The following is a 26,785-nucleotide window of genomic DNA, read 5'->3' on the forward strand; positions in this document are numbered from 1 at the left end:
TTGTATTTAATTTTTTATTATCTTTATAATATGTTTATGTTTATTATTTAATATTTAATTATTATTATGTTTTTTTTATTTTTTATTTATTATATAATTTTTAATATGTTTTAATGTATTTAATTATTTTTTTAATTTTTAATATGTTTTAATGTATGTATTTATTTTATTTAATTTCTAATATGTTTATATTTTTTATTTTTTATTTTTTATTTAATTTTTAATATGTTTTGTTGTATTTTATTTAATTTTTAATTTGTAATATATGATGTTGTTTTTATGTATTATTTAATTTTTAATATCTGATGTTTTTTATATATTATTTAATTTTTTATGTATTAACTTAACCGGTTTTAAAAACCGACTAGACCTTAATTGTATTTCGAAATAGATTAAGACCTGTGAGTCTACGTTTTGCATAGATTTATCCATCTACAAAATTTTAATCCAACACATCCAGCATATACATTTTAATCCATATGTTTCAATCATACATTCAATCCATATACATAAGAAAATGAATTGAACATACATTTTAACCCTCAACCATGAACAAAATGAATGAACAGATGAGGAGGGAAAACCAACCTTTATTAACACAACAACAAACAAAAAGAAATCATGAGAGGAAGACCATCATACTACCACTAAGGAAAACCACCACCTTATCACACTGACGGCAAAAGCAAAGGAGAAGAAAGAAAGCTACGAGAGAGGAGAAAGTAACGAGATTCGGGGATCTAGGGTTTCCAATTTTTAAAATGCACAAAAGAAATTTTTATCAAAGATTCTTATTTCAATGTCAGAGATAACAGATGAACAAAGTTAGAATATTTAATAAAATTGCAGATGCAACACGAAATTATGAAGATGCAAGGAAAACACTTCTTAAAATTTATGTTCGATACACAAATTGACACTAGTTCATACTTTGAATAAAAATAACAAAATACATCATTTATTTCCTCTAATATAAAAACATCACTACAATTATTTTTAATAGTTGATCGTAATATTATCAAAATCATTTGTATCAACTTTGTTTAATATTTTACTTAAAAAAATTATAGTTGTATAGAATAAATTTATTATATTTAATAAAAATACATTAAAAGTAATTCAAATTTATAATCCATAAAAATATTGCACCATTTCGAATTAATTAATGTAGAATTATCAAATCAACTTTCTAGTTGAGTAATTTGAAGGTCATAACTCACTCAAAATTAGATGATTTGAAAATATTATACACATTTATCTATCTAACATCTTGTAAAACAATTTTCAAATTAAATAATCCGAAATAACTGTACTGTCATTTCGTGATGTTTTTCTGGACAATACAATTCAAATTTTGTACTATTACAATTATAAATTGCATTTTCCAAAATATAATTTTTATTTATAGAAACCATAACTACAATGCAAAATATAACCAAAATTATATTTTTGATTGCTTAATCTGTAGGACCTTTGAATAATGCAATTCAGTGATATGATAGTAGAATTTCAGTGTTGAAAAACACTGTCACCGACACTTGTTTTACAGTCACTACACCAACCACCGTGAGCCACCGCCAAGGTAACAAATATAAAAGCCCTATATAATAAAGTATTATTTTAAAAGATTGGAGTGCAAGAATATTACGTGGGTGCAGAAAGTAGAGCCCACAGTGAGGTGAGATAACTTAGTTTCACTCTGTTTTAGACAAAAACTAACAAAATTCACAGGTTCATTTCTTTTCATTTCATTCTTGTACAGTACTTGGAACCTTATTTTCTCCTCCCTGGACAACGTAAATTATAGTGTTTTCTGTTCTGTTCCTTTCTTCCATTTTCTTCTCTTCTGTCCTCGCCATGTTCGTCCTATCCCTGTCTCGATCCCTCCTCTTCCCGCTTCTCATATCTCTCTTCCTCTCTTCCGCCTTCGCTTTGGAGTCAGATCACAAGGTAATAAATTTTTCAAACCCCACTTTTTCCTTCTTTACGATTCGATCTACTCTCTTTGTGCTGCATTCGGATTTGGATCTGCCCATCCTATGGCTTTTTAGCACTTACTACTACTCAATTGTATTCTTTTTATAAGATTGAAATGGTTGGGTTTTCCAGAGTGTTAGATCTCAACTGGGTTTTTGCTTGTGGTTACACATTGGTTCCTCTGCAATGTGCGTGTTTGCTGTTCGATAATTGGTCTTTTCTTTGCACAAAAGGATGCAATTTGACTTCTTTTTTCCCTTTCAGCTCTGCTGTTAGTTCATGATCTTGGATCATTTTTTGTTTTTTAATGCTGAGCTAGTTTTAGGGTTGGGATTGAGCTTGGAATTTGAAATTGAAACACCAAATTGTATTGTGAGTTTTGAGGTGGGAAGTGGAAGAGTTTACATGCTGATTACCTGTGGTTAGGCTTTTGGTAGCTGTTGTTGTGTCCATCAATTGTCATTGAAGACATAGAAGGATCTAGCGGTGGATGTGTGAAATGAGGGTGGACTGAAATTGGACACAGCAGTGAAGAAAATGTAATGATGCGTAGAGGTTTTACTAGTGTCAACATGGAAGCTAGATTGGTTTTTTATTGCTTTATTTGTTATCTATCTGCAGCTTTTAGTATTTTGAAGATTTATGCAGAACACTGTAACTTATTTGTTTACCCTGTTTTAAGGTTGAAAGTTATTAGAAGAGTGAGTTTAACTTGGAGTCATATCTTTTGTCTGTTGGGAATCTTCTTATAATTGGAAAAAGGTTCCATGGAAAAAAAATGGCTTGTAAAATAATTAACTACTTTGTAGGATTCTCTGGGCGTCCGTAGATTGTCAATCAAATTCTATCCTGACATAGGAAGTTTCTAATGGTGAATTAGTTTGATTTAGAGCCCTTAAGTAATGTTTAAAATCAGGGCATCATCTTATGTTGTGTTTTTTTTTTATACTAGCAAGTATGTTATCTGGATCTCCGAATATAATTGTTATCCAAGGGAAACATTTTGGATTTTCTTACATAAACTTGAGATTGAATTAGTTTACTAGAATGTTTAAGATTTTGAGCTTTACATTTAGCTTTGCCAATTTGTTCTGTAAGTTGTATATGTTCCAGAAGACTACTATACACTATATTGTTGATTATCTTAGATTGAACTGAACTCAAATAATAAATTATGTCAATGACATAGTATCTGCTGTTTTTTCTTCTTATATTTGGATAATGTACAGTTTTATAATTCAATTCACATGATATCCTTGCTTCCTCTATAGACACGGTTCTCTACTTGTCATTATCTATAATCACTTGTAACTTTTATTGAGTTTGTATTCTGTATCTGTTACCCTAGAATATTTCCCATTGAGTTAGTAAAACATTAAATATGTAATATTCATTTGTAGTATCAACTGGTGAGCAGGTTCTGTTTGTAAAAGAGTGTATTTTATTTTATTGCAGTATCAACGTGATGAACCAGTTACCCTTTGGGTGAACAAATTGGGTCCTTATAACAATCCACAAGAAACGTACAACTATTACAGCCTCCCATTTTGTCATCCATTGAGAAATGCTAGTGCTGCACACAAATGGGGTGGTCTTGGTGAGGTCCTGGGTGGCAATGAACTCATTGATAGCCAAATTGACATAAAGTTCCAAAGTATGAAGGCTTCTGTCATACTATGTATTGCATAGAAGGACTGTCAATTGGTAAACTGATCCATTGTCTTGTTTTCAGGAAATGTTGATAAGACTGTTTTTTGCCAAATAGATCTCAATGAAGCAAAGGTGAAACTGTTCAAGGATGCAATAGAGAATAATTACTGGTTTGAATTCTTCATGGGTATGTTTTGGGTTTCTTTCTTTCACTTATAAAATGATTGCACATTTAAGAAATGTTGGAAGCTTGCAGAATTTTTTGTTTGGTCAATACAGTGAATTCAAGGATAACATAAACATGTGAAATTGTATAGCAGAAGTAACCAGAGAACACCTAAAAACTGGGAAACACACATCCCTAGACTTGGGGAGAAGGACACCCCTTTAACTAAAGAATTTAAACCAAAGAGTGTGAGATAACCATACTTCCAATCAATGGAAGACAGCCGCATGTCTTATGTCTTTACTAATCTACTGCACTATTTTGTAACTTTAGAATTATTCTAATAAAAAAATAATTAGAAATACTATATTATATATTATGATATATTATTGTGTTTTAAATATAAACCTATGTATAATAGTATATTCAAACACATTATATAATTATATATTAACAAAAGGTTTGTATTATAATTTACATAATGTTTTATATGATTTCCTAATTCACCTCATAGTCTTGGTAGCATCTATAATCTCTGATATATTTTTCTAGTCCACATCAAACATTAAATAGTATAAAAGCTTATTTTTTCTTATCCTATCCTCTTCTTGTATTTTATCCTGACTACCAAACTAGTTTTTTGTAAGCATTTTAATATGCTTCGGGTGTTAATTTCCATATATTCACAAGTACAACTGAAAGTACAAAATTAAGGATTCTGTGAAGTAATTTCCTAAGTAATTTTCAATATCTTAGTGTTGAATAATTGTCAATATTGTTCTTTGTTAGTTGTCATAATGTTGTGAGCATTTGTTCTGAAGTCTTCTCCTTTTTGTATGTTTAATTTTATAATTCTTGAATACTCCCGTTTTTAAACTGAATAACGTACTAGCATCTGTTTTTTCTTATTCCTTCTGGTCTGCCTGGTGACCCACGAAAACACAAGTTCAGATGATCTACCTTTGTGGGGTATGTCCTGAACTGCCTCTTCTCCTTTTTCTTTACTTGATATGAGTTTGTATTTCACATGCTGATCATGTATCTACAACACTTTTTCATTGTAAGGATATGTTGGTGATATACGACCTGATAAGAATGGTGAAGGAAAGCATATCCTTTACACACACAAAAACATTATTGTTAAATACAACAATGATCAGGTCAGAAGTAATTTAAATATCTTATGTTATCTTAGACAGGTTATGGATCCTTGTGTTTTCATATTAAGGTCTGCTTCCTTGTAGATTATTCACGTCAATCTCACTCAGGATATCCCAAAACCTTTGGAAGTAGGAAAACATTTGGACATGACATATTCTGTAAAATGGGATTCTACCAATGTCACTTTTGGGCACCGCTTTGATGTCTACTTGGACCATCCTTTCTTTGAGCATCAGGTACAGCTATGTTTTTAAAATTGAAATGGTGTTGTTCATGGTTTGGTGAATTTCTATGTGTTCATTCATGTTTATCATACCTAAGCCGTCACTGAGAATTTTTCCTTCTTTTTCCGTAGATTCATTGGTTCTCCATTTTTAACTCTTTCATGATGGTTATCTTTCTTACTGGATTGGTGTCAATGATCTTGATGCGAACTCTGAGAAATGACTATGCAAAATATGCTCGGGAAGATGATGATTTGGAAAGCCTGGTGTGGTTTCAAGATTTTTATCTTTAATTATTTGTGGAATATGAATCCTTTTTTCCTATAAAAGCTTGTAACTGTTGAATATTTGGTCATTTTTTCCATGATTGCAGGAGAGAGATGTGAGTGAAGAATCTGGTTGGAAACTTGTGCATGGTGATGTTTTTCGGCCTCCTCGCAACTTAGTTATTCTTTCAGCTGTTGTTGGCACAGGTGCTCAGCTAGCATTGCTGGTTCTTCTTGTCGTCTTGTTGGCTATTGTTGGGATGTTGTATGTTGGGTATGTGCATAATCTTCAACTGACTGAAATATAAGTCTGAACAATAAATTCAATGGTATTAAGCGTATATGCAATAAGCCTGTGGCAGTGATTGCGTATTCAACTATTACTTCATCCTAGTTGGAACAATTTGTTGTTTGTTCCTTGCTCTTTGTTGATTGTCATGTAAGTTTCCTTTGTTGCTTGTCAGGCGAGGAGCAATAGTCACTACCTTCATTGTGTGTTATGCTCTTACATCTTTTATTTCTGGTTATGTGAGTGGGGGAATGTACTCGCGGAATGGCGGTAAGAACCTTCTTTAATTTTATGCATGTTTAGGTGGCTGTCTCAGATTTCTCCTTTTGGATTTGAATGATTATGTAATTATTTTTGTCTGTTTGTTAGGTAAAAACTGGATTAAATCCATGATCCTTACAGCTTCTCTGTTCCCATTCATGTGCTTTGGAATTGGATTTATCTTAAACACCATTGCTATATTCTATGGGTCTCTGGCGGCAATTCCATTTGGCACAATAGTGATTGTATTTGTCATTTGGGCTTTCATCTCTTTCCCTCTAGCACTTCTTGGCACAGTTGTTGGAAGAAACTGGAGTGGTGCTTTGAATAATCCCTGTCGTGTGAAGACTATTCCTCGTCCCATTCCTGAAAAGAAGTGGTACCTCACACCTTCTGTGGTTTCTCTGATGGGAGGACTGCTACCCTTTGGAAGCATATTTATTGAAATGTATTTTGTATTCACTTCCTTCTGGAATTACAAGGTGAATCAAGCCACTACTATGACTTGTTTTAGTTATAAGTTTATTTTTTACTTATTGGTTTTGAATCGGATATAGTAGTTTTCCATGCGTCATCAGAGCAAAGGAATATCAAGGAAAATAATTGTTGAAACTGGTCTTTAAAAGTAAAATATGTGCATATTTTAGTTGAATCTATGGAACACCTGCACATTGGCTTATATATTTTTTCCTCTGGCATGCAGGTGTACTATGTGTATGGTTTTATGCTGCTAGTCTTTCTAATTCTTATCATCGTTACAGTTTGTGTGACAATTGTGGGAACATACTTTTTGTTAAATGCTGAGAACTACCACTGGCAATGGACTTCTTTCTTTTCAGCTGCCTCAACAGCTGTTTATGTGTATTTGTACTCAATATACTACTACTATATGAAGACGAAGATGTCAGGCTTCTTCCAGACCAGCTTCTATTTTGGTTACACTCTGATGTTTTCTCTTGGACTAGGAATTCTCTGCGGTAAGTCTTCAGTTTGATTTCGTTTTTCACCCTGTTTATATGTGATGGGGATAACCTATTATCTGCTCAATAAACCTCATTTCTTCCTCTTTTCCAGCATAAATCCTTGTGTGCTTTTATCCTGAATTGGGTTATAATTTTTCATTTAATGTACAGGAGCTGTGGGTTTTCTGGGTTCAAATTTATTTGTCAGAAGGATCTACAGAAATATCAAGTGCGATTAAGGTATTGAGTCAGACCTGGGCACTTCCATAGGCTTATTTCTGAAGAGAATAAATTTTTGGAGGAAGCCTCTGGTAATGTGTGGAGAACCTAACAATGTTTACAGGTAGAATCACAATGAGGGTGTATTCTTTTCTATATTGGGGAAGCCCTGAGATTTTTTCCCCGGCTGTAATTGATTGCCTTTATATAATTTAGATAATTAGTACAATATCCAACTCTAGTGATCACTGTTTCATCCCCTTATAAAATAGGACTCATTGAGTGACTGATTTCTAATTCCCCAACATGGTTTCAACTATTCAATATATGTAAAGAGGGGACGAAGTCTCAGAAATGAATTTTGGTGCATCTGAATTTTGTATGAAAGATCTGAAATGTCATTCTTATCTGCTGCCTCCTTCACATCCATTTTAAATGTTAATGTTTGCATTGTTTTTATCATTTGGCTTTTTCTTTGTTTTTCTGCTGTGTAAATATTTTTTAATATTTGTACTGTTCCAAGGATCATAATAGAGTAATCTGCATATTCACAACTTATCTCCAAGTTTAATCAATGAAGTTGATTAGACGTTTGATTGGATAAATTTCTCCAATAGTAAAGAAAACCAAGGATAAATTAAACAAGTTTTTCACGAGTTAAAGTTAATTTATTCGTGATTACTGTTTTAAAATTATTTATTTATAACAATAATTTTAGTTTATTGAAGAAATTTATGATTTTAGAAATATCTAAGGAGAATAGTATTTAAACAGGTTCTGATGTAAGATGTGTCTTAACCTGTGTTGCAGTTGCAGGGGTATTGGCAAATAATAATTTTACTTAATATGTGTAAAGGATAAATAATGTGTTTTTCAAATGGAATACCTTTAGTGTTTCTAGTTTTAGTAATCCTAACTAATTAATAATGTCTGATCTATAATTTAAGTGATTACAAGTTTACATTATAAATGATGCTTCTTTATTTGATTTCTAAATATTAAGATATTTATTATTTATCGTTTTTTTCGCTTTATTAATATTTAATTGATGACATGGCTTTTTGATTAAACATCTTGAAAATTTTCAGATAGTCACTTTTACTGATGATACTTTTATTATCCTCTTAATCGATTTTTTTAAGGACCAATCAATGTCATTAATTTTCCTTTCCAATTTAGTTTTTCATATTTTAAGGGCAGGTATTATGCAATTAAAGGCTGAGATGTCCATGTTTAGTTTCTATATGAATTGGCAAAAACTCTAAAGAAAAGATAAATAAATAATTTAATGGCTTGAGAGTGTTTATTCAAATGATATAGATGAACAAAATAATTTTCTTTTTATTTTAGAGGAATTTTTTATTTACTAGTTACGCTTTTTGAGTAATTATTAATATTGATACCGACCTGCAATGAATATTAACTAATATGTTTTTTTTTAATTTTAAAAATAAAATGATTCTTATTAAAATAAAAAATCAAGTCAAATCATAAAATGTAGCCATTCTGTCATTACATAAACCAGATAATAATGTATGTATCAGAATTTGAAAGTAAAGTGATAAATGTAAAATTTAAAGCAATTTAAAAGAATTTTAATCACAATATTAGATAATAATAAGTTTAAAATACAATAAATCAAATGTGTCTTAGCAATCTTAAATTATGAAAATTTCCTTTGTAAACATTTAAAATTATGATAGGTATTTTATTCTTTCTGATTTATTATTAATATATTTAAACCGATACTTTGAAATAATAATGAAATATCAATATATATATATATATATATATATATATATATATATATATATATATATATATTTGTCTATGTGAATTGTCTGTAGTTGCATTGGTCTTCAAGATGCAGACTTTGGTCTGGGAATCCCTGAGTCCCTCAGCATTCCTCACTTCATCCCCATCTTCAATTGCTTCTTCTACCAACCGAGCAAGCCTCTATCGTCCTTACTCCTCAAACCAGAAATCCAAACTTTACAACGAGCCACCGAGTTCCGCCACCGAGTTCCGCCACCTATGCTTCTATTCTCGACAATTGTGGGTCCCCCACCTTCGGAAAACAGCTTCACGCCCACTCCATAAAGTCAGGGTTTCATGCCCACGAGTTTGTTACCACCAAGTTGCTCCAGATGTATGCAAGAAACTGCTCTTTCCAGAACGCATGCCATCTGTTCGACACAATGCCCTTTAGAAATTTGCACTCATGGGCCGCACTCCTGCGTGTCCACGTTGAAATGGGGTTCTTTGGGGAAGCCTTCTTGCTCTTTGAACAATTGCTGTATGTTAGATGTTAACGGTTGAGAAAGGTATTCACGGCCATTATCACTGCGTAAAGTGCGAATAGAAACCCCAAACTGAGTTTTTATTTCATTGAAAAAAGATTGAAAAATAGAAAACAACTCAGAACGATTCTTCATGAGAAACAACCAAGTACATCTGGAATAGTCATCAATAAAGGTAACAAAATACTGAAATCCGAAAGTTGACTTGACACGACTCGAGCCCCAAATATCAGAATGAACCAATGAAAAAGGGGATGACGCTCTTTGTGAAACACTACGAGGAGAGGAACTACGAGTATGTTTACCTAACTGACAAGACTCACAGGACAAACTTGATAATTTCGACAGACTCGGAACAAGTTGCTGCAGTTTGGCAAGACTTGGATGACCTAACTGAGCATGAAGAAGGGATGGTGACTCCATGATTACGCCAGCATGTGGAGAAGGGCTGAGATGATATAGGCCATGAGACTCACATCCTGTGCCAATCATGTGTTTCGAACTCCGGTCCTGCAACCAAACAGAATCTTTGGTAAATGAAATAACACAATTAAGGGAACGAGTTAGACGACTTACGGACAATAAGTTAAAAGGAGACCCAGGGACATAAAGTACATTATCAATGGATATGGACGGAAAAATATGAACAGTACCAATACCATGAGATGAGACTCTAGACCCATCAGCCATCGTTACCGAGGGTAGATTACCCGGACATGACAAGGAGGAAAACAAGGACTTGTTACCAGTGATATGATCGGTGGCGCCTGAGTCAAGGACCCAAGATCCGAGAGAGTGAGTCATACCAACAAAAGGGGTACCTGTGCGTATAACAGAAGCAGAATATAGAGCTATGGCATCTGCTACTTGCGAGCTTGTGTGGCTTAAACAATTACTTAGTGAATTGAAATTTGGAGATGTCACTCGCATGACACTTATATGTGATAATCAAGCTGCTCTCCATATTAGCTCTAACCCTGTCTTCCGTGAGAGAACCAAGCACATTGAAGTTGATTGTCATTTTATTAGAGAAAAAATCATATCCGGAGATATCAAGACTGAGTTCGTTAACTCAAGCAACCAGTTGGCAGACATATTCACCAAGTCCTTACGAGGACCAAGAATTGACTATCTTTGTAACAAGCTTGGAACATATGATTTATATGCTCCAGCTTGAGGGGGAATGTTAGATGTTAAGTTGTGTGTTTATGTTAATTGGGCTTAGCCCATTCTGTATTTAGGGTTTAACCCTTATCTTACATTATAAATAAACTACCCTATGTGTATGCTAAACACATAAGGGATATTTTCTCCCAATCTTCTTTATTTCTCATACTGTATGAAGCAGTGGGATTGGAATTTTTCGTGTTCCCTGTGGTGTTGAAGATCTGTTGTGGGCTTTGTGCTGTGGAGCTGAGTAGGCAAATGCATGGGATGGCGTTGAAATATGGGTTTGTTAAGAATGTTTACGTTGGTAATGCTTTGATAGATATGTATGGTAAATGTGGGAGCTTAGATGAGGCCAAGAAAGTTCTGGAAGGAATGCTCCAAAAGGATTGTGTCTCTTGGAATTCTTTGATCACTGCTTGTGTTGCTAATGGATTGGTATACGAGGCGTTGGATCTCTTGGAAAATATGACTGCGGGTGAGTGTGGTTTAGCACCTAATCTTGTTTCTTGGAGCGTGGTGATTGGTGGATTTGCGCAAAACGGTTACTATGTTGAGTCAGTTAAACTGCTTTCTAGAATGGTGTTGGAAGCAGGGATGAGACAGAATGCTCAAACGCTGGCCAGTGTTCTTCCAGCTTGCGGGAGGATGCAATGGCTATCCCTTGGGAAAGAACTGCATGGCTATGTCGTTAGACATGAATTCTTCTCTAATGCTTTTGTTGTGAATGGGTTAGTGGATATGTATAGAAGGTGCGGTGGTATGGAAAGTGCCTTCAAAATGTTTTCCAGATTTTCTAGGAAATGTGCTGCATCTTACAATGCAGTGATAGCTGGTTACTGGGAGAATGGCAACGTCTTTAGGGCCAGGGAGTTGTTTGATCAGATGGAGAAAAAAGGTGTAGAAAGGGACAGAATATCATGGAATTCTATGATATCAGGGTATGTGGCCTATTCTATGTTTGATGAAGCTTTTAGCTTGTTCAGAGATTTTCTGAAGGTAGGAATTGAGCCTGATTCTTTCACTCTAGGAAGTGTTCTTGCTGGCTGTGCTGATATGGCATCTATTCAACGAGGGAAAGAGATACATTCCCATGCCATTGTCAAAGGTCTGCAGTTCAACAGTTTTGTTGGTGGAGCTTTGGTAGAAATGTACTCTAAATGCAGGGACCTAGTGGCTGCACAAAGGGCATTTGATGATGTAACTGAAAGTGATCTTCCAACTTGGAATGCTTTGATTTCAGGCTATGCCCGCTCCGATCAAACTGAAAAGATTGGAGAACTTCTCCAGAAAATGAAAAGAGATGGTTTTGAACCAAATGTGTATACATGGAATGGTATTATAGCTGGTTATGTGGAAAATAAACGGTGTGATTCTGCAATGCAACTGTTAACTGAAATTCAGATTGCAAAATTTAGGCCTAACATATACACAGTTGGAATGATTTTGGTTGCATGCTCTAAGTTGGCTACAATCCAACGAGGAAAGCAGGTCCATGCATATTCCATAAAAGCGGGGCACGACTCAAATGTTCACATTGGAGCTGCCCTAGTGGATATGTATGCAAAATGTGGGGATGTTAAGCAATGCTGTCGTGTATATAACAGGATATCAGATCATAATTTGGTGTCGCACAATGCTATGATTACTGCCTATGCCATGCATGGATACGGGGATGAAGGAATTGCTCTTTTTCACAGAATGTTAGCTGGCAAAGTAAGGCCAGACCATGTGACTTTTCTTGCAGTTCTTTCTTCATGTGTTCATGCTGGATCATTGGAGATTGGTCATGAATGCTTTGATTTGATGGCAACTTACAATGTGGCGCCCTCATTGAAACATTATACATGTATGGTTGACCTGTTGAGTCGTGCAGGCAAGCTCTATGAAGCATATAAACATATCAAGAACCTGCCAATGGAAGCGGATGCAGTGACCTGGAATGCTCTGCTTGGTGGTTGTTTTATTCACAATGAAGTTACCTTGGGTGAAATAGCAGCAGAAAAACTCATAGAATTGGAGCCTGATAATCCTGGAAACTATGTTATGTTGGCAAACTTGTATGCTTCTGAGGGGAAATGACATCATCTTGCTCAAACTAGACAATTAATGAAAGATATGGGAATGCAAAAGAGTCCAGGGTGCAGTTGGATGGAAGATAGAGATGGAATTCATGTGTTCGTTGCTAGTGATAAGACTCACAAAAGAACAGACGACATATATTCTGTTCTAGACAGTTTAACCAATTTAATTTAGTTCGAGTTAAGCATATAAATCATTTATGACCTTAGCATATAGATATCTATAAATAATACAAAATAGTAGACAAAAAAGTAATCACACGCGTGGCACAGTCTGAGCAACACATTCTAACACACAAAAAAGATATAACCCCCTAAAGTAAAGAAGACATGAATACCTAATATTGCAACACGTGTTGTTCTATACGAGTGACAGTGTCCTAATTCAAATACATTCTTTTCATCTATTTCCTAAAACATCTCTTCTTCTATTGTTAAAAATTCAAACCCATCCAACTCCTTCTATCCCTTTTCATCTCACCCCTTTTCTTTTCGTTCTCGGTTGCCTTGAATTGGACATTATGAGCAGAAATGATTTCAGCCCTTGAGAGTTCAAAGGAACCTCAAAGGACGAAGTCTAATCTACTGGATACAGTAGAGTTCTTTGGAATGAAAAGTAACCTCAAGAGTCATAGTGTAATGTTATGTACACTCTTCCATTGAATTCAATACACATTTTTTTTCTTTGCTAATTCTAGTTTTAGGCATTGTTCGTTTACCTATTAGAATTTCAATTTCCCTTTATCTGTCGTGCAACACTTACATTTTGTGCATATTGTATAATTCTGTTATTTTAAATCTTGAACTGTACTTAAATTTTTGGTTTAATACCTAGGTCTCTTTAAAGTTTTTCTCTTTTTTTTTTTCAAAAGTTCACTAATGTTCTATATTTTGTAAAAATGATTCACGCTAGTCCTTTTTGTTTACGGCGTTAAAAACGTTAACGACAGACTTGTCCCGTGACAAAAACTGAATGACTTGTACACTTCTTGATGACGTAGCACGGTAAGGTCATTTGAAGTGTTAATTTTGAGAATAAAAGTAAATAACGTGAAAATGTTATATTAGAGGGTTAAAATCAATTGAGGGATTAAAGACGTGAAATTGTTTTTAGAGTAAAATCAATTGACGATTTGGGGTTCAACAATTGGTTTCTTCTCCAATTTGTCTTCTCCAATTTGTGAATTGGGCCAATTTGCGATTTAGGATAACATCAACAATTTGGAGGTAAATGACGTGAACTAGGGTTTGCTTCTTCACCTAGGAACCAAGGTGCATTGCCAACACCAGTCACTGCGCCGTTGCAGTGCAACTGAAGACGTCGGCGACGCCATTTTTGGCGTCATTGTCAATAACACTTCCATCTCATTCTTCTTCTTTGTGTTGTGTTCTCTCATTTCTTATTGTTCATCTTTGAAAATGGAGCTGCTGATATTGGTAAAATGGCATAAAGAATCCGGAAAATTAATATACATGAGATCATTAAGTCAAGTCTCGTGTAAACTCCTTTGTCAAAACGAAAAATCACAAACAAAAAAAATTTGAAAAACAAAATTGAATGTATAGGTCAAGAAGGAAAAAAAAGAGATAAAAATGTATTGACGGCAAAGAGTGATGTGCATGGGCTGGGAGTTGTACTTCTGGAACTTTTAACAGGAAAGGAAGCTATATTCAAGTGGAATTAGTGGCTTGTACAGTTATCCATTATGTGAATTTGAAGGAAAAGATAGATCAACCATGGCTGACATTGTGGTCAATTTAGAGAAGGCTTTAGCTATTTGTGATACAATTTCCTATGGCTCTATCTCTATTCTTTCAGAATGATAAAAGTTTAGCCACAGGAGAGGGGACAAAATATTGAAAATTTTGTAAATTCTTATTAATTTTTCTCAATTTCATATTTTCATTCATTCTTTCCAATATAGGTTGATTAATGCATATTAATTTCTTTTCTATTACACAACAATAATTTTGTAATATAAATGAGCCATCCACCAAACGTCCTTTGAATTCACTTCTTTCCCTCTGCTTTTCTCATCTACCCTTTATCTTCTATATCTCCAGTGCTTGGTCTCACATTTTGGTCTTTTTCATTTATCACACTACAAATTCAACTCTGATTTTGTCTTTTCCTACTCCTCCCTGATAAACTTATTTCCATTTTGAAAGCTACAGGACTCAACTTTCTTAAAAGAAGAAGTCAAGTTTAAGCTCAATCAACTTATTTCCATTTCGTTCAACCTCAATTTCCTCTTTCTTCAACCTCAATCACACAACTTGCATAGAAAACCCTAAAATCCTAAATCAGAAAACTCTTAATGTGCAAAAAAACCCAAATCGCAACATCATTCCACCATATTCGTTTTCTACACCTTGAGACAACCTTGTCCTTCATCGCAAGCAGCACCTGCAAATACGGGTTATCCCACCTCCCTTCGAACCACCACCATGTGAAGAATGCGAAAATCTTTTGCCCCCATGTCTTCAAACAAGAAGAACTTTGTGAAGAAGTCATTCCTAACCTTAACCCTTTTCGACACTATACCACGAATCACCAACAACCCTAACCCTTTGCTTTTAAATTTGGGAACAACAATTTGCTCACTGTAGCACGAATCACTTTGCTCACAGGATGAATCAACAATTGATTTTAACACGTCAACCATAAATGTACAAGTCATCAACTTTTTGCCAGCTGGATAGCTCTGCCGTTAGCCTTTTTAATGCCATAAGCAAAAAAGGACTAACGTGAACCGTTTTTGCAAAATATAGGATGTTAATGAACTTTTGAAAAAACGGAGGACAACTTTGAACAGACCCTACAAACCGATGGACCAAAATAGGTATTAAACCTAAATTTTTAATAGCATGTTGAAATTGATTATTGATGTTCAATGTATACTCTGTAGTTGTACGGTTGATGAATTCTATGTTAAATAACATTGCAACTCAAATGCTTCTTCATTGTGAAACATCCAAATAGCTTTGGGACAAAGCTTAAAGCCTTGTTGTGCATATCCAAAATCATTTATTTGAAATATGAATTTCACAACAACACTCATAAAGGAGACATAAAGAGGGAGTAATATCTTGCCAAGATGAAAAATTTTGTTGATAAATTAAAGTTGGCAGGATCACCAATCTCTAACTCTGATTTAATGATTCAGGCACTAAATGGTTTGGATTGTGATTACAATTCAGTGATTGTGAAGCTGTCAAACTTTGAAAACATATTAGATCAACTCAATAATTTCAACAACCTTAACCTGAATGTCTCTACAAACTTTGTTGCCAAGAAAGAGTCCAATGACAATAGATTTGGATCCCAAGGTGATTGGAAAGACTTGATAAGTGTAATAATTAACTATTATTCACACTTATTAGAACTCCTTGTTTATCCTTATATAATGTGTTTTGTGTTGAATTTCATGAAAATATGCAAAATTTGTTTATAGTCTTCATAGATATCCTTATTTTTGGTTCATTTTGTAGGAAATTGGAAGATTGGAGAAGAATAAAGAGTTGTTTCTAGAAGTTGTTAGCCCAACCACAAGCACTGCTAGCCCAGCTAGTCATGAATTATTAACCCAATCAGAAAGTCTTGCAGCCCAATGAGAGGATTTTGTGGCCCAACAAGCATAACACCTCTAGCCTAGCGAGAAGATTTTGTGACCCAATGACAATGCACTTTTTGGTGAGGGTTTTAAAGTGTCGAGAGTGGAAGAAAAATGTAGTTTTAGATGTGGGAACACAGCTAAAGCTCAAGGATGCGGTGTGGAGGCGCGATTTCACTTATAGAGCTCATAGAGGCTACTTAGGGCATGTGAGAACATCCTCTTCTCCCTCCTTGGGTCTGCTTCCTCTTCCATAATCCATTTTTATAAGCTTTGAGGCTCTCCATCCATGGAGATGGAGAGCCAAACCAATCTTGTTAGGGGATTTTGTAGTTATTGAACTCTCTTGTATGTTGTAAATGATTTGATTATATAAATGACTATTCCATTATATAATAATATCAATGCTTACTTGAAATGGTGAGGTGGATAGATCAATTTGTGATTTGTTAGGTTTTGGGAAGAATCTAGTGAACCCTAGACTTGAAACAAGAAATCTAGTGGGGGGCTAGTGTCTAGAAATGAAGCTTGAGCCATTAGTTGTCTTAACCCCTAGGTCTTAATGTGGGTTAACTTGTTGAGTGATCAAGGGATTGACACTTAGCTAGAAAACCTAGGCTCTCTCACTTAAGGGATTATGGTTTGAGTGTTTTAGAGGGTTGACATTAGTATTTGATGGAGAGGAGATGTTTTTGTGTGTGCAAGAGAGTGAACCCGATGAAATCTACCCCTAACATTGTCATTCCATGCCATTTCTGACCTTTTTCCACTCTTAAGTGTCTTCAACTACCAAAGTCTACATTTCCTTGTAAATCTTTATTATTTGCATATAGTTACAAATTCATGAACTATTCGTTAGTATAGATGAGTTAGTAATCGTACAATTAACTAGTATTACACGAGTTGCTTGAAAAAAATGATACTTGATCTTACCATGATTTTATTACTTGAATGATTTGGTACGCCTGCCAATGAGTTAACAAGACTCTAATTTCAGAGGTGGAAAAGGAAGAGGTTGATAATAACATATTGTAACATGATTTCAGTATTGAATTGAGAGAAAATGTCAACTATTTCTTAGCTTTTTACCTTCTTTATGCCTCAATTTGTTATGTTTCTAAGTAGTTACATCTTGAGTTGTATTGATCGAATATCATCGCTAATCCCCTTATTTTGTAGCAAATATTGTGCATGGGAAAACCTCCACAAATTTATAGAGCTTAAGCAGCCACAAAAGCAAGTTAAACAGCAAAAAGGGTGAATTCTGGAATGTTGCCGCTAGGCTACCGCTGATCGCTCTACTTTCTAGAAGGTTGCCGTCGGGCTACCGCTTGAGCGGTGACGACGCTGATGTGGAAAATCTGATGTATTTAGGTCTCAAACGCGAAGGGCTTGGCATCTTTGGGCACCCAAACGCGATTCCTCCCAAATGCGATTCCTCTCTATTGGCGCACCTGGAGGCAAGCTAGGAGTTGTGGGAACAACCCTCCTTCATCCTTGGGTCTTCCCCCTTCTTCCATTTCCACCATTATTGTAAGCTCAAGCTCTCCATTCATGGAGAGCTAGTTTCATTCTTGTTGGGGGATTGATGTAGCCATTGAACTCTTATGTAATTGCAATTGTTTAGAATATATTTGATGCTTCTTTCATTGATTGTTAGTATTTTGTTCCTTATCTTAATGCTTGTTGTGAATTAGCTATCCATGGCATGATAATTGGTTTACTTGATATTGGGAAGTATTGTGTAAACCTATAACTGGAACAAATTTCCCAAAGGAAATTGTATCTAGGGATAAAACTTGAATCTTTGGTTGTCTTAGATCTCAATTTTTAAAGCAGATGACCTTGTTAGGCTTTCCAAGGAATTGGAGTTTAAGAAGTAAGTTTAGGCTCTCTTTACCAAGGGATTGTGTTTGATTAAATTAGAAGATTGACATTAGAAAGTTAATGAAAAAGGTGTAATTTTACATGCATAAGAGTGAAGTAGGTGAAATCATACCCCAACAATATCATTTCATATCATTTCTAATCTTTCCATTCCTGAGTGTTTGAGTTACCAAAGTTCACTTTTTCCATTCTTGAGTCATGTTTACTTTGATTGCATTAAAACCCAAAAATATGGAATCATTTTATAGTCTAAGTTAGTTAGAAATTATATGATTGTTTGCTGACACAAGTATCTTGGAAAACGATATCTGGTCTTACCGGTTTTATTACTTGCAACGATTTGATACATTTGTCAAAGTCTCAACAGAGGTAGGATGTCAAAACCAATATGTCAAGTATGTAGAAGGATTGACCACGCTATTATACAATGTTATTATCAATTTGATAAGTCCTATACAAGAAAAACTAAATATGTTGAAAGTGAAAAACAAGGAACACACAATGCATTCATAGCTTCACCTTATTAAGTTCAAGATTATGAATGATATTTTGACTGTGGAGCCAACAACTATGTGACTCAAAAAGGGACAAAATTTAGGAACTTGGTTAAAATAATGGTACAAATTATTTACTTGTTAATAAGGGTGAAAGACTGAAAGTAATAGTCTCAAGATCAACTAAATTGAATAATCTTCATTTGCAAGATGTTCTTAATGTTCCAAAAATCACCAAAAATTTGCTGAATATTTCAAATTGGCTGTTGACAACAATATTCTTGTTGAGTTTGATAAAAATTGTTGCTTTGTAAAGGACAAACTGATAGGGAAGACTCTTCTAAAAGAGGAACTTAAAAATGGCTTGTATCAACTATGTGACAATAAAGACTCTTAGGTCTACATGTCTCTTAAAGGAAATTGGCATAGAAAACTTAGACATCCTAACAATAAAGTTCTAGGAAAGGGTCTTGAAGGAACCCAATGTGAAAACATCATCTAGTGACTAATTCACATTCTGTTAAGCTTGTCAATTTGGAAAATTGCATATGTTGCCTTTCGAAAGCTCTTCCGCACATGCTAATGAAATTTTAGATTTAATTCATACTAATGTTTGGGGTCTTGCTCCAATTTTATCTCCATCTAGGTTCAAATATTATGTTTATTTTATTGATGATTTTAGTAGGTTCACATAGATTTTCCCTTAAAGCAAAAATTAGAAAATATATGTGTCTTTACTCTTTTCAAAGCTATGGTTGAAAATCAGTTTAACATAAAAATTAAAGTCATTCAATGTGATGGAGGTGGTGAATTTAAACATGTCCAAAGGATTGCCTCAAAATCAAGACCTGTTTTTTAGAATATCTTGTCCCTACACCTCTCAACAAAATGGCAGGGTTAAGAGAAAACACAAACATGTTTATGAACTTAGTCTAACCCTATTAGCACAATCCAAAATGTCCTTACACTACTGGTGGGAAGCCTTCTCAACCGCTGTTTATCAAATAAATAGACTATCGTCATTAATAAATCCAAACAAAAACACATACTCCTTGATTTATAAGAAAGAACCTGACTATGGAAACTTAAAGTCTTTTGGTTGTGCCTATTATCCTTGTCTCAAACTATACAATCAAAATAAACTCCAGTTCCATACAACTAGGTGTGTGTTTCTTGGTTACAGACAAAGGATACAAATGCATTAACTCTCATGGGAGAATTTTCCTCTCAAGACATATGATTTTCAATGAGAATCACTTCCCCTTTCATGAAGGTTTCATTGATATAAGAAATTCGTTAAAATAATTAACTGAACCTATGTCAAATTTGCTTCCAAATTACTCTACAAGTTCCACTATCAACAATAATACTATAGTCCTGCCAACAATGGTACAAATGAAGGAGATCTTGGTGAATCTTTTACAGATACATCAAGAGAAAGTCAAGAAGAAGGTTCAACATCAACATAGTCAATAGAGAACAACAATCAAACTGAAACTAAAAGCAAGCAAACCTAACACCAACACTCATTGGATGATGACCAGAAGCAAACCTAGAACTTACAAGCCTAAGCAACCATACATAGGATTGACAGAGGTCCGTGAAGATGATAAAGAGCCATAAAATGTCAAGGAAGCTCTAATCAAGCTAGAATGGAAAGAAGCCATGGATGTAGAATTCAAGGCTTCAATGTCTAATTAAACTTGGATGGGCCAAAAGTCAAGAAAACATCATAGACTCAAAATGGGTCTTCAAAACCAAGTATAGAGCAGATGGTTTAAGCGAAAGAAGAAAAGCAAGACTTGTTGCAAGAGGTTTTCAGCAAACAACAGGCATAAACTTTAATGAAACTTCTAGTCTTGTGGTCAAGTGTAGCTCTGTCAGAATCATATTAGCCATTATAGTACATTTCAATTAGGATGTTAGGAAACTTGACATAAACAACGACTTCCTAAATGGAAATCTGAAGAAAATAGTTTTTAGACATAAACCTGAAGGCTACATAGACTCAACCAAACCAAATTATATATGTAGATTGTCCAAGGACATATATGGTTTGAAGCAGGCACCAAGGGCTTGGTTTGATAAACTAAGAGGCACACTTCTGAATTGGGGTTTTCAAAACACCAAAAGTGATTCTTCTCTATTCATTCTTAGAGTTATAAATCATACCATGTTCCTTCTCCTTTATGTTGATGACATTATTGGAACAGGAAGCAACCGCCAATATTTAGAAACATTCATCAATCAACTGAATGTTGCTTTCTCACTGAAAGACTTAGGACATATACATTACTTTATTGGCATTGAAGTAAAAAGGAATGACAATGGAATGTACCTAAGGCAAACTAAGTACATAAAAGATATTCTGAAGAAGTTCAACATGGAGATAATTTTTGTCTCCAACACTAATGGTGGCTAGTAGATAATTCACTACAAAAGGGGAACTAATGACTAATGCTACTTTGTACAGACCAGCCATAAGTGCATAGTAATATTTGACAAACACAAGGTCAAACATTGCTTTTACGGTCAACAAACTCAGTCAATACATGAGCACACCTACCATGGATCAATGACAAGGAATAAGAAAAATACTAAGATATCTTCAAGGCACAATGAACCTATGTTTGCGCATAAAACATTCAAATGATCTTGACATAATGGGGTATTCTGATGTAGATTAGGCAACTAGTATTGATGATAGAAAATCCATGACAAGACAATGTGTATTTCTTGGAGAAACTCTTGTTTCCTAGTCTTCAAGAAAACATAAGGTAGTGTCACGATCATGCACATAATTAGAATATAGAGCCTTGACTAATCTTGCTATTGAAGTAGCTTGGATTGGATCTCTGCTGACAAAACTAAAACTACAAATGCTCAGAAAACCAATTCTATGGTGTGACAACCTAAGTGCCAAGTCAATTGCTTCTAATCCAGTCATGCACGCACGGTCTAAATACATTGAGATAGATGTACACTACATACGTGATCAAATCCTAAAAAATGAAGTAATTGTGGCCTATGTTTCTATTACTGATCAAATTGCATACTTTTTGACTAAACCTCTCACTCATACAAGATTTAACTTGCTAGGAGACAAACTTGGTATGACAATGTCACCACCAGTTTGAGAGGAGGAGTTAAATAGAATCAAATATTTAGTCAAATATCCTATCATTTATAATTCTTTATTTAGGAGTTTTGCAACATTAATCACCATTTGTGTTATTGTTTAATGTCAATTTTCTAAACAAATGTTATGTCTTTAACCATTTTGTTGGTTGATTCACTATGTGTTGACATTATCATAAAGTTGTGAACACTAAAAGACATAGCCTACAATTTAAAGACAATTTTACATGGTTTTCATGTTTATCTTAGTTTGTTTTGAATTAAATTATTTTCATCTCTTTACATCAATGAGACCCATTGTTAGTGACATATTTTATGCCTTTTTAATGGTAACAATTTTTATATGAATACACATTTAAGTATATCCTGGTTATAATTGTAATCATTTTTTTCATTTTGAGGTGGTTTCATTCTTTTTTTTTCAAAATTCATTTTCAATTATATACATCTCATTTTTTTATTGGTGGCTTATTAGTTGTTGACAACATTTTGTTTTTGTTATTAAAAACTTCACACCACTTACAGGAAAAACAATTACATGCATAAAACACAGTTTCATTGTGTATGTGGTTTTCATGAAAGTGTTTCTTTTATTGTTTGATTGTTTACTAATTTTGTCACTGTTTAATGTTAAGTTTCTGAACAAATGTTCTGTCTATGACCATTTCTTGATTGATTCGTTAAGTAAAGTTATCAACAAAGACACCTAACCTACAATTTAAAGACATTTTACATAGTTTTCATGTCTATCTTTGTTTGTTTTTTCAACTAATTGTTTTTGTTGCTATCTATTTCTTATTCTTTTTATTTTTTTTATGTGTCTTTTATATCTATGGTTTTCTCACTTTTGATAATCGATCTATGTTTTTTAAGTTTAGGGTTTTTAAGCTAGTTCTCTGTTCTATGCTTTGATTACATTTTTTTATTTCTTTTTATTATTTGATGTTACTCTCTTCCTCTCACTCTCATTGTGTGATGTTTTTTCAAAATCTATTTTCTCTCTCATCATGATAGTTTCGTGATTTTCTCTGTTATATATATATTTTTTTTGTTATGGTTGTATTGATATTTTATTTTCTATCTCTTTCTATTTATTTTTCTATGTTTTGATAACAATTCATTCCTACGTTGAAATTAATTATATTTATTATAATTAACAAAAAAAAATAATTTAAGTTATCGTCGGGATAAAAAAACCAGTTAAATACACATTTTATATAATTTGTTAATCCACTTCAAACACATGGTTTTCTGACATCTATATTTTCTAGTGAATTATCTGTCTCACATTTATATTCTCTAACTAAAAATAGTTTTTAATATATATATATATATATATATATATATATATATATATATATAATCTATCCAAATTTATTATTAAAAAATGTTATTGAACAGTGATATAATATTTGATTTAATATAAAATTATAGATTAACTAAATATGATTTAAAAAAATATTTTTATAGCTCAAAATAAAAAACTATATTGACATTTTTTTATGGGACAATTCTTGGTTGAATTTTTAAAATGGGGTAAATGAATTTAATTACATTTTTAAATAATGTTCAATTGAATATAAAAATTTTCATTTAATTTAGAAGTCAAAATTACTTTTAAATTGAAAAAGTTAGAAGATTTTAAAATTGTATAATTTTAAAAAATACCTAATTTTGAATTTTTTTTCAAATATCTTTCAAATATACAACTTAAAAGTAAAAAATAATTTTAGAAAAAATGAATGTAAACTAAAATAAATTTTAAACTGTATAATAAAAAAGTCAAAATTTGAAAATTAAAGAAGATGACTAGTATAAAAATAACTCTGACTACATCTTACTTCCAAAGTACACAATCTAAAAGTCATTTTTAACTTTAGATTAATCCAGAAAAATCTACAAGAAAGCAGTAACTTTTATAATTGTAACAAACATAAATTCTTATTGGCAACAATAGAAAAAAAAAACAAATAACAATAGTAAATTTTAATTGGCAAGAACAGAACAAAGCAAAGGTAAAGTCAGGACTGAAACTGAATCTATTCCGCACAGAATCCTAAGAAGCAAAATAAATCTAGAACTGGAAATCAACCTATTTGATAATCTAAATTACAATCTGTCTCAAGAAAATATCTTAATTGCATTCCAGTCCATTTTGGGTATTTGTTTTAGACACAAAAAAGTTACCCCTATATAATTTTTTTTTCTTTCGAATTACATAATCAAAACATTTTTTTTACATAAAATATTATTTTCGGATTGTATGATACAAAATTTCGAATTGAAAACACAAATTTTATATTTATGAGATGTAAAATGAAAAAAATTGAAGTAAAAAAGAATTTGTCCATCCCATATACAAGTTGGCATACAATTTTATGGACAAGGGATAAACATATTATCTTCCAATATCAGTTGTACTCATACTACCAATCATATCAAATTAAAAAACACAATTGACAAATTTGAGACAGCTCGTAATCTTAAGATGACATCATGATGATTAATATATTAAGGAAAAATCAAAAGTTCTCCATTACAATTTTGGATTTTTCAAGTATGAATTTTCCTTCCTTGTACTTCTGTGATGCTTCATAAGCTCTTTCATATTTCCAACCCAACACTTCATGGCAGTCTCCACAGTAAACATCAGCAACAGTATGTAGGCCAGTCATGAGGTGTCTGTCTTCTTTTGGCCCTACCACAATATTCATTGCATGAGAGAACAGAAAACCTCGACCATACCTTCCCTAATCAAAACATTAGTATCAAATAACTGTTAGATAAAGACATGGGAAAAGAACACATATAGCTAGGGAGCACATATATGACATATAACATCAGAACAATATAATCATCCTATAAAGTAATCAAAACATAATGTAAATAAATAGTTTAAACCGGGAGAAAGATATAATGTTTCATAAAAGAGTGTAAAGCATCATAAACTTATAACAAAATGAAAAAGATTACCTAATTATAGTATTATAAAGGTACTCTCATCAGCACTATAATAAACATGAAGTTTATAAAATGCATGTTTAAAAATTATAAAATGAAGTTAAAAGTATTAAACATGTATGTGCAGCAGTATCTGACATGACTCCTTTCAAGAACTTTCAGAAGAACAAAAGTAAGAAAGAAAAATTAGATAAAATTTTCATACTTATGACTTCTACATAAACTACTTTTTGTAGAATTTTTGTACATTAGTTTTAACTTATGAAAAGAGTTCATTCTCAAACAATCACTTGGTCCATAAGTTTAGAACATGCTAGCATACATGGTGAAGTTAACATTAACATATTCCTGTAAGCCAAAATGAGTTTATTTTAAGGAAGTTTAAAAGGAGCTTAAAATGTCTTCATATACATAGACAATCTCCCCAAAATGACCTCTGAGAAATTTACATTCTTGGGTTTGGGATCCAGTCACATTAAAACACACTGACACTGTTTTCCTTCATTTACAGACCTTAACTTCAACTATATTTCCCAAGTGCTTCTAATCTACTGGGCCAAAGATTCATGTTAACAAAATGAAAAGTTTTTCTATGAATTGTTTTCTTCTTTCTCATGTCTACCATACTCTCCGCTCAGTTATTTTTCTACTTCTACCATGGGGAAGTTTTGCCAACTACCATAGCCAATTCATGAAGGGAAACTCACCATGAAAACACAATAGACCCCAAGAGTTTACATGAGACAATTTTGGACTTCCAACATTTATAACATTGCACTTTACTTTTTCTCTTTTTCTATATCTTCTTTTCACCTCAAGCATTAGAAATCAAACAATATGATCATGATCTTACCCCTGCCACCACTTTACCTTCTTCAAAAAAAAAACAAACTAAAACAAAGCACAATACACCAGGAGATTTATAATTCACCATTTTATCAGCACCGATAACAAACAAACTAACCAGTAGAGAAAGCATGGGTAAAATCTCATCATATGAAACGCAAGAACAAGTAACATTTTCATCAAATATCCACAAATTTATAAATTTTCGATAAAGATACACGAAAATAAAATCCCTACCTGAAAGGTTTTAGCAATTATATCGTCATGGAGGGAGACTTGGTTCCTACAGTTACAACAACAGTATAAGCGAGGCCCTATCGTTTCCCCCATTTGTCAAAAATTGCAAACTAAACACTCCGTTTATCTGAAAAATCAAAATCAAAACAGCAAAACTAAAAATCTCAGTTATGCAAGAGTGAGAAGAACACACAGGAGGTTTAGATCTGCAACCCCAAGAGAAAAAAAGTGGGTAGTTAGCTGGAAAGTAACCAGATTTCTTTACCTGCAACCACCAAAAGATGACCCAAAGATCTGCAACAAGACATTAAGCCAGAATCAATCGCAAATTCTGAGAAAAAAAGTAAAGAGAAAAGGAAAAGTTCCGCACAGCAGTGAAACAAAGGGCAACACTACGAGTAATAATATCCGGAATACAGAAAAATAAGACCAACTAAAGATATAAACTCAATTTCATTCATTATTAAAGGGTGACAGAGGTTGCAACTCCTTGCCTTGAATTTTTCTATGAAGAATGAATCGGAATCTGATTTTTGTTAATTTCTAATTTTTGTTTTTATAAAAATATAATAATATATGTTTGGTCTTTCAATTTTTCAAAAGTTAATAATTTCAATTCTATATTAATATATCAACTAGCATTATTATTAGTTATAGAAAGATCAACATTTTTTTTATCATAGATTTTATATAGTTTATTTGTGGACATGAGTTGCTCAATTTTATAAAACTATAAGCCTATATATACAATTCAATTTTTATGAGGACTAAACTTCCACGTTTACAAAATTATGCCCAAAATTAAATGAAGTCTAGGTTTATGTAAAAAAAAAAAACCTATTATTTATTATAAAGTTTAACAAAAAGAGGTAAAATTTGGGAAAT

The 26,785-nt window shown here is 33.1% G+C and overlaps 2 protein-coding genes and 1 pseudogene across 3 annotated transcripts; 2 read left to right on the forward strand and 1 right to left on the reverse strand.

The window, feature by feature from the left end:
• The first annotated feature begins 1,733 nt into the window (after positions 1–1,733).
• On the forward strand, positions 1,734–7,582 carry LOC124825604 (transmembrane 9 superfamily member 1-like). The gene is made up of 12 exons (XM_047298259.2): positions 1,734–1,950; positions 3,433–3,631; positions 3,710–3,814; positions 4,745–4,762; positions 4,859–4,953; positions 5,038–5,190; positions 5,310–5,444; positions 5,552–5,718; positions 5,909–6,003; positions 6,103–6,476; positions 6,698–6,971; positions 7,128–7,582. Exons 1-12 carry the CDS (start codon positions 1,858–1,860, stop codon positions 7,193–7,195), a joined length of 1,776 nt encoding a protein of 591 aa, XP_047154215.1. The 5' UTR covers positions 1,734–1,857; the 3' UTR covers positions 7,196–7,582.
• Positions 7,583–9,039: 1,457 nt separating this feature from the next.
• LOC124825546 (pentatricopeptide repeat-containing protein At5g16860-like) lies at positions 9,040–12,927 on the forward strand (annotated as a pseudogene).
• An 11,255-nt stretch (positions 12,928–24,182) lies between these two features.
• On the reverse strand, positions 24,183–26,511 carry LOC124825621 (protein yippee-like At4g27745). 2 transcript variants are annotated; one of them, XM_047298297.2, is made up of 4 exons: positions 26,395–26,511; positions 26,166–26,194; positions 25,901–26,027; positions 24,183–24,606 (listed from the first exon to the last, which is right to left on the reverse strand). In XM_047298297.2, exons 3-4 carry the CDS (start codon positions 25,991–25,993, stop codon positions 24,379–24,381), a joined length of 321 nt encoding a protein of 106 aa, XP_047154253.1. In that variant the 5' UTR covers positions 25,994–26,027; positions 26,166–26,194; positions 26,395–26,511; the 3' UTR covers positions 24,183–24,378. The 2 variants fall into 2 exon arrangements, with proteins under 2 accessions (XP_047154253.1, XP_047154246.1); XM_047298290.2 differs by having other exon boundaries at positions 26,271–26,407.
• Positions 26,512–26,785: the final 274 nt, after the last annotated feature.

The sequence above is a fragment of the Vigna umbellata genome, chromosome 1 (assembly GCF_029865625.1).
Source record: "Vigna umbellata cultivar VRB3 chromosome 1, Vumbellata_1.0, whole genome shotgun sequence".
Classification (NCBI taxonomy): domain Eukaryota; kingdom Viridiplantae; phylum Streptophyta; class Magnoliopsida; order Fabales; family Fabaceae; genus Vigna; species Vigna umbellata.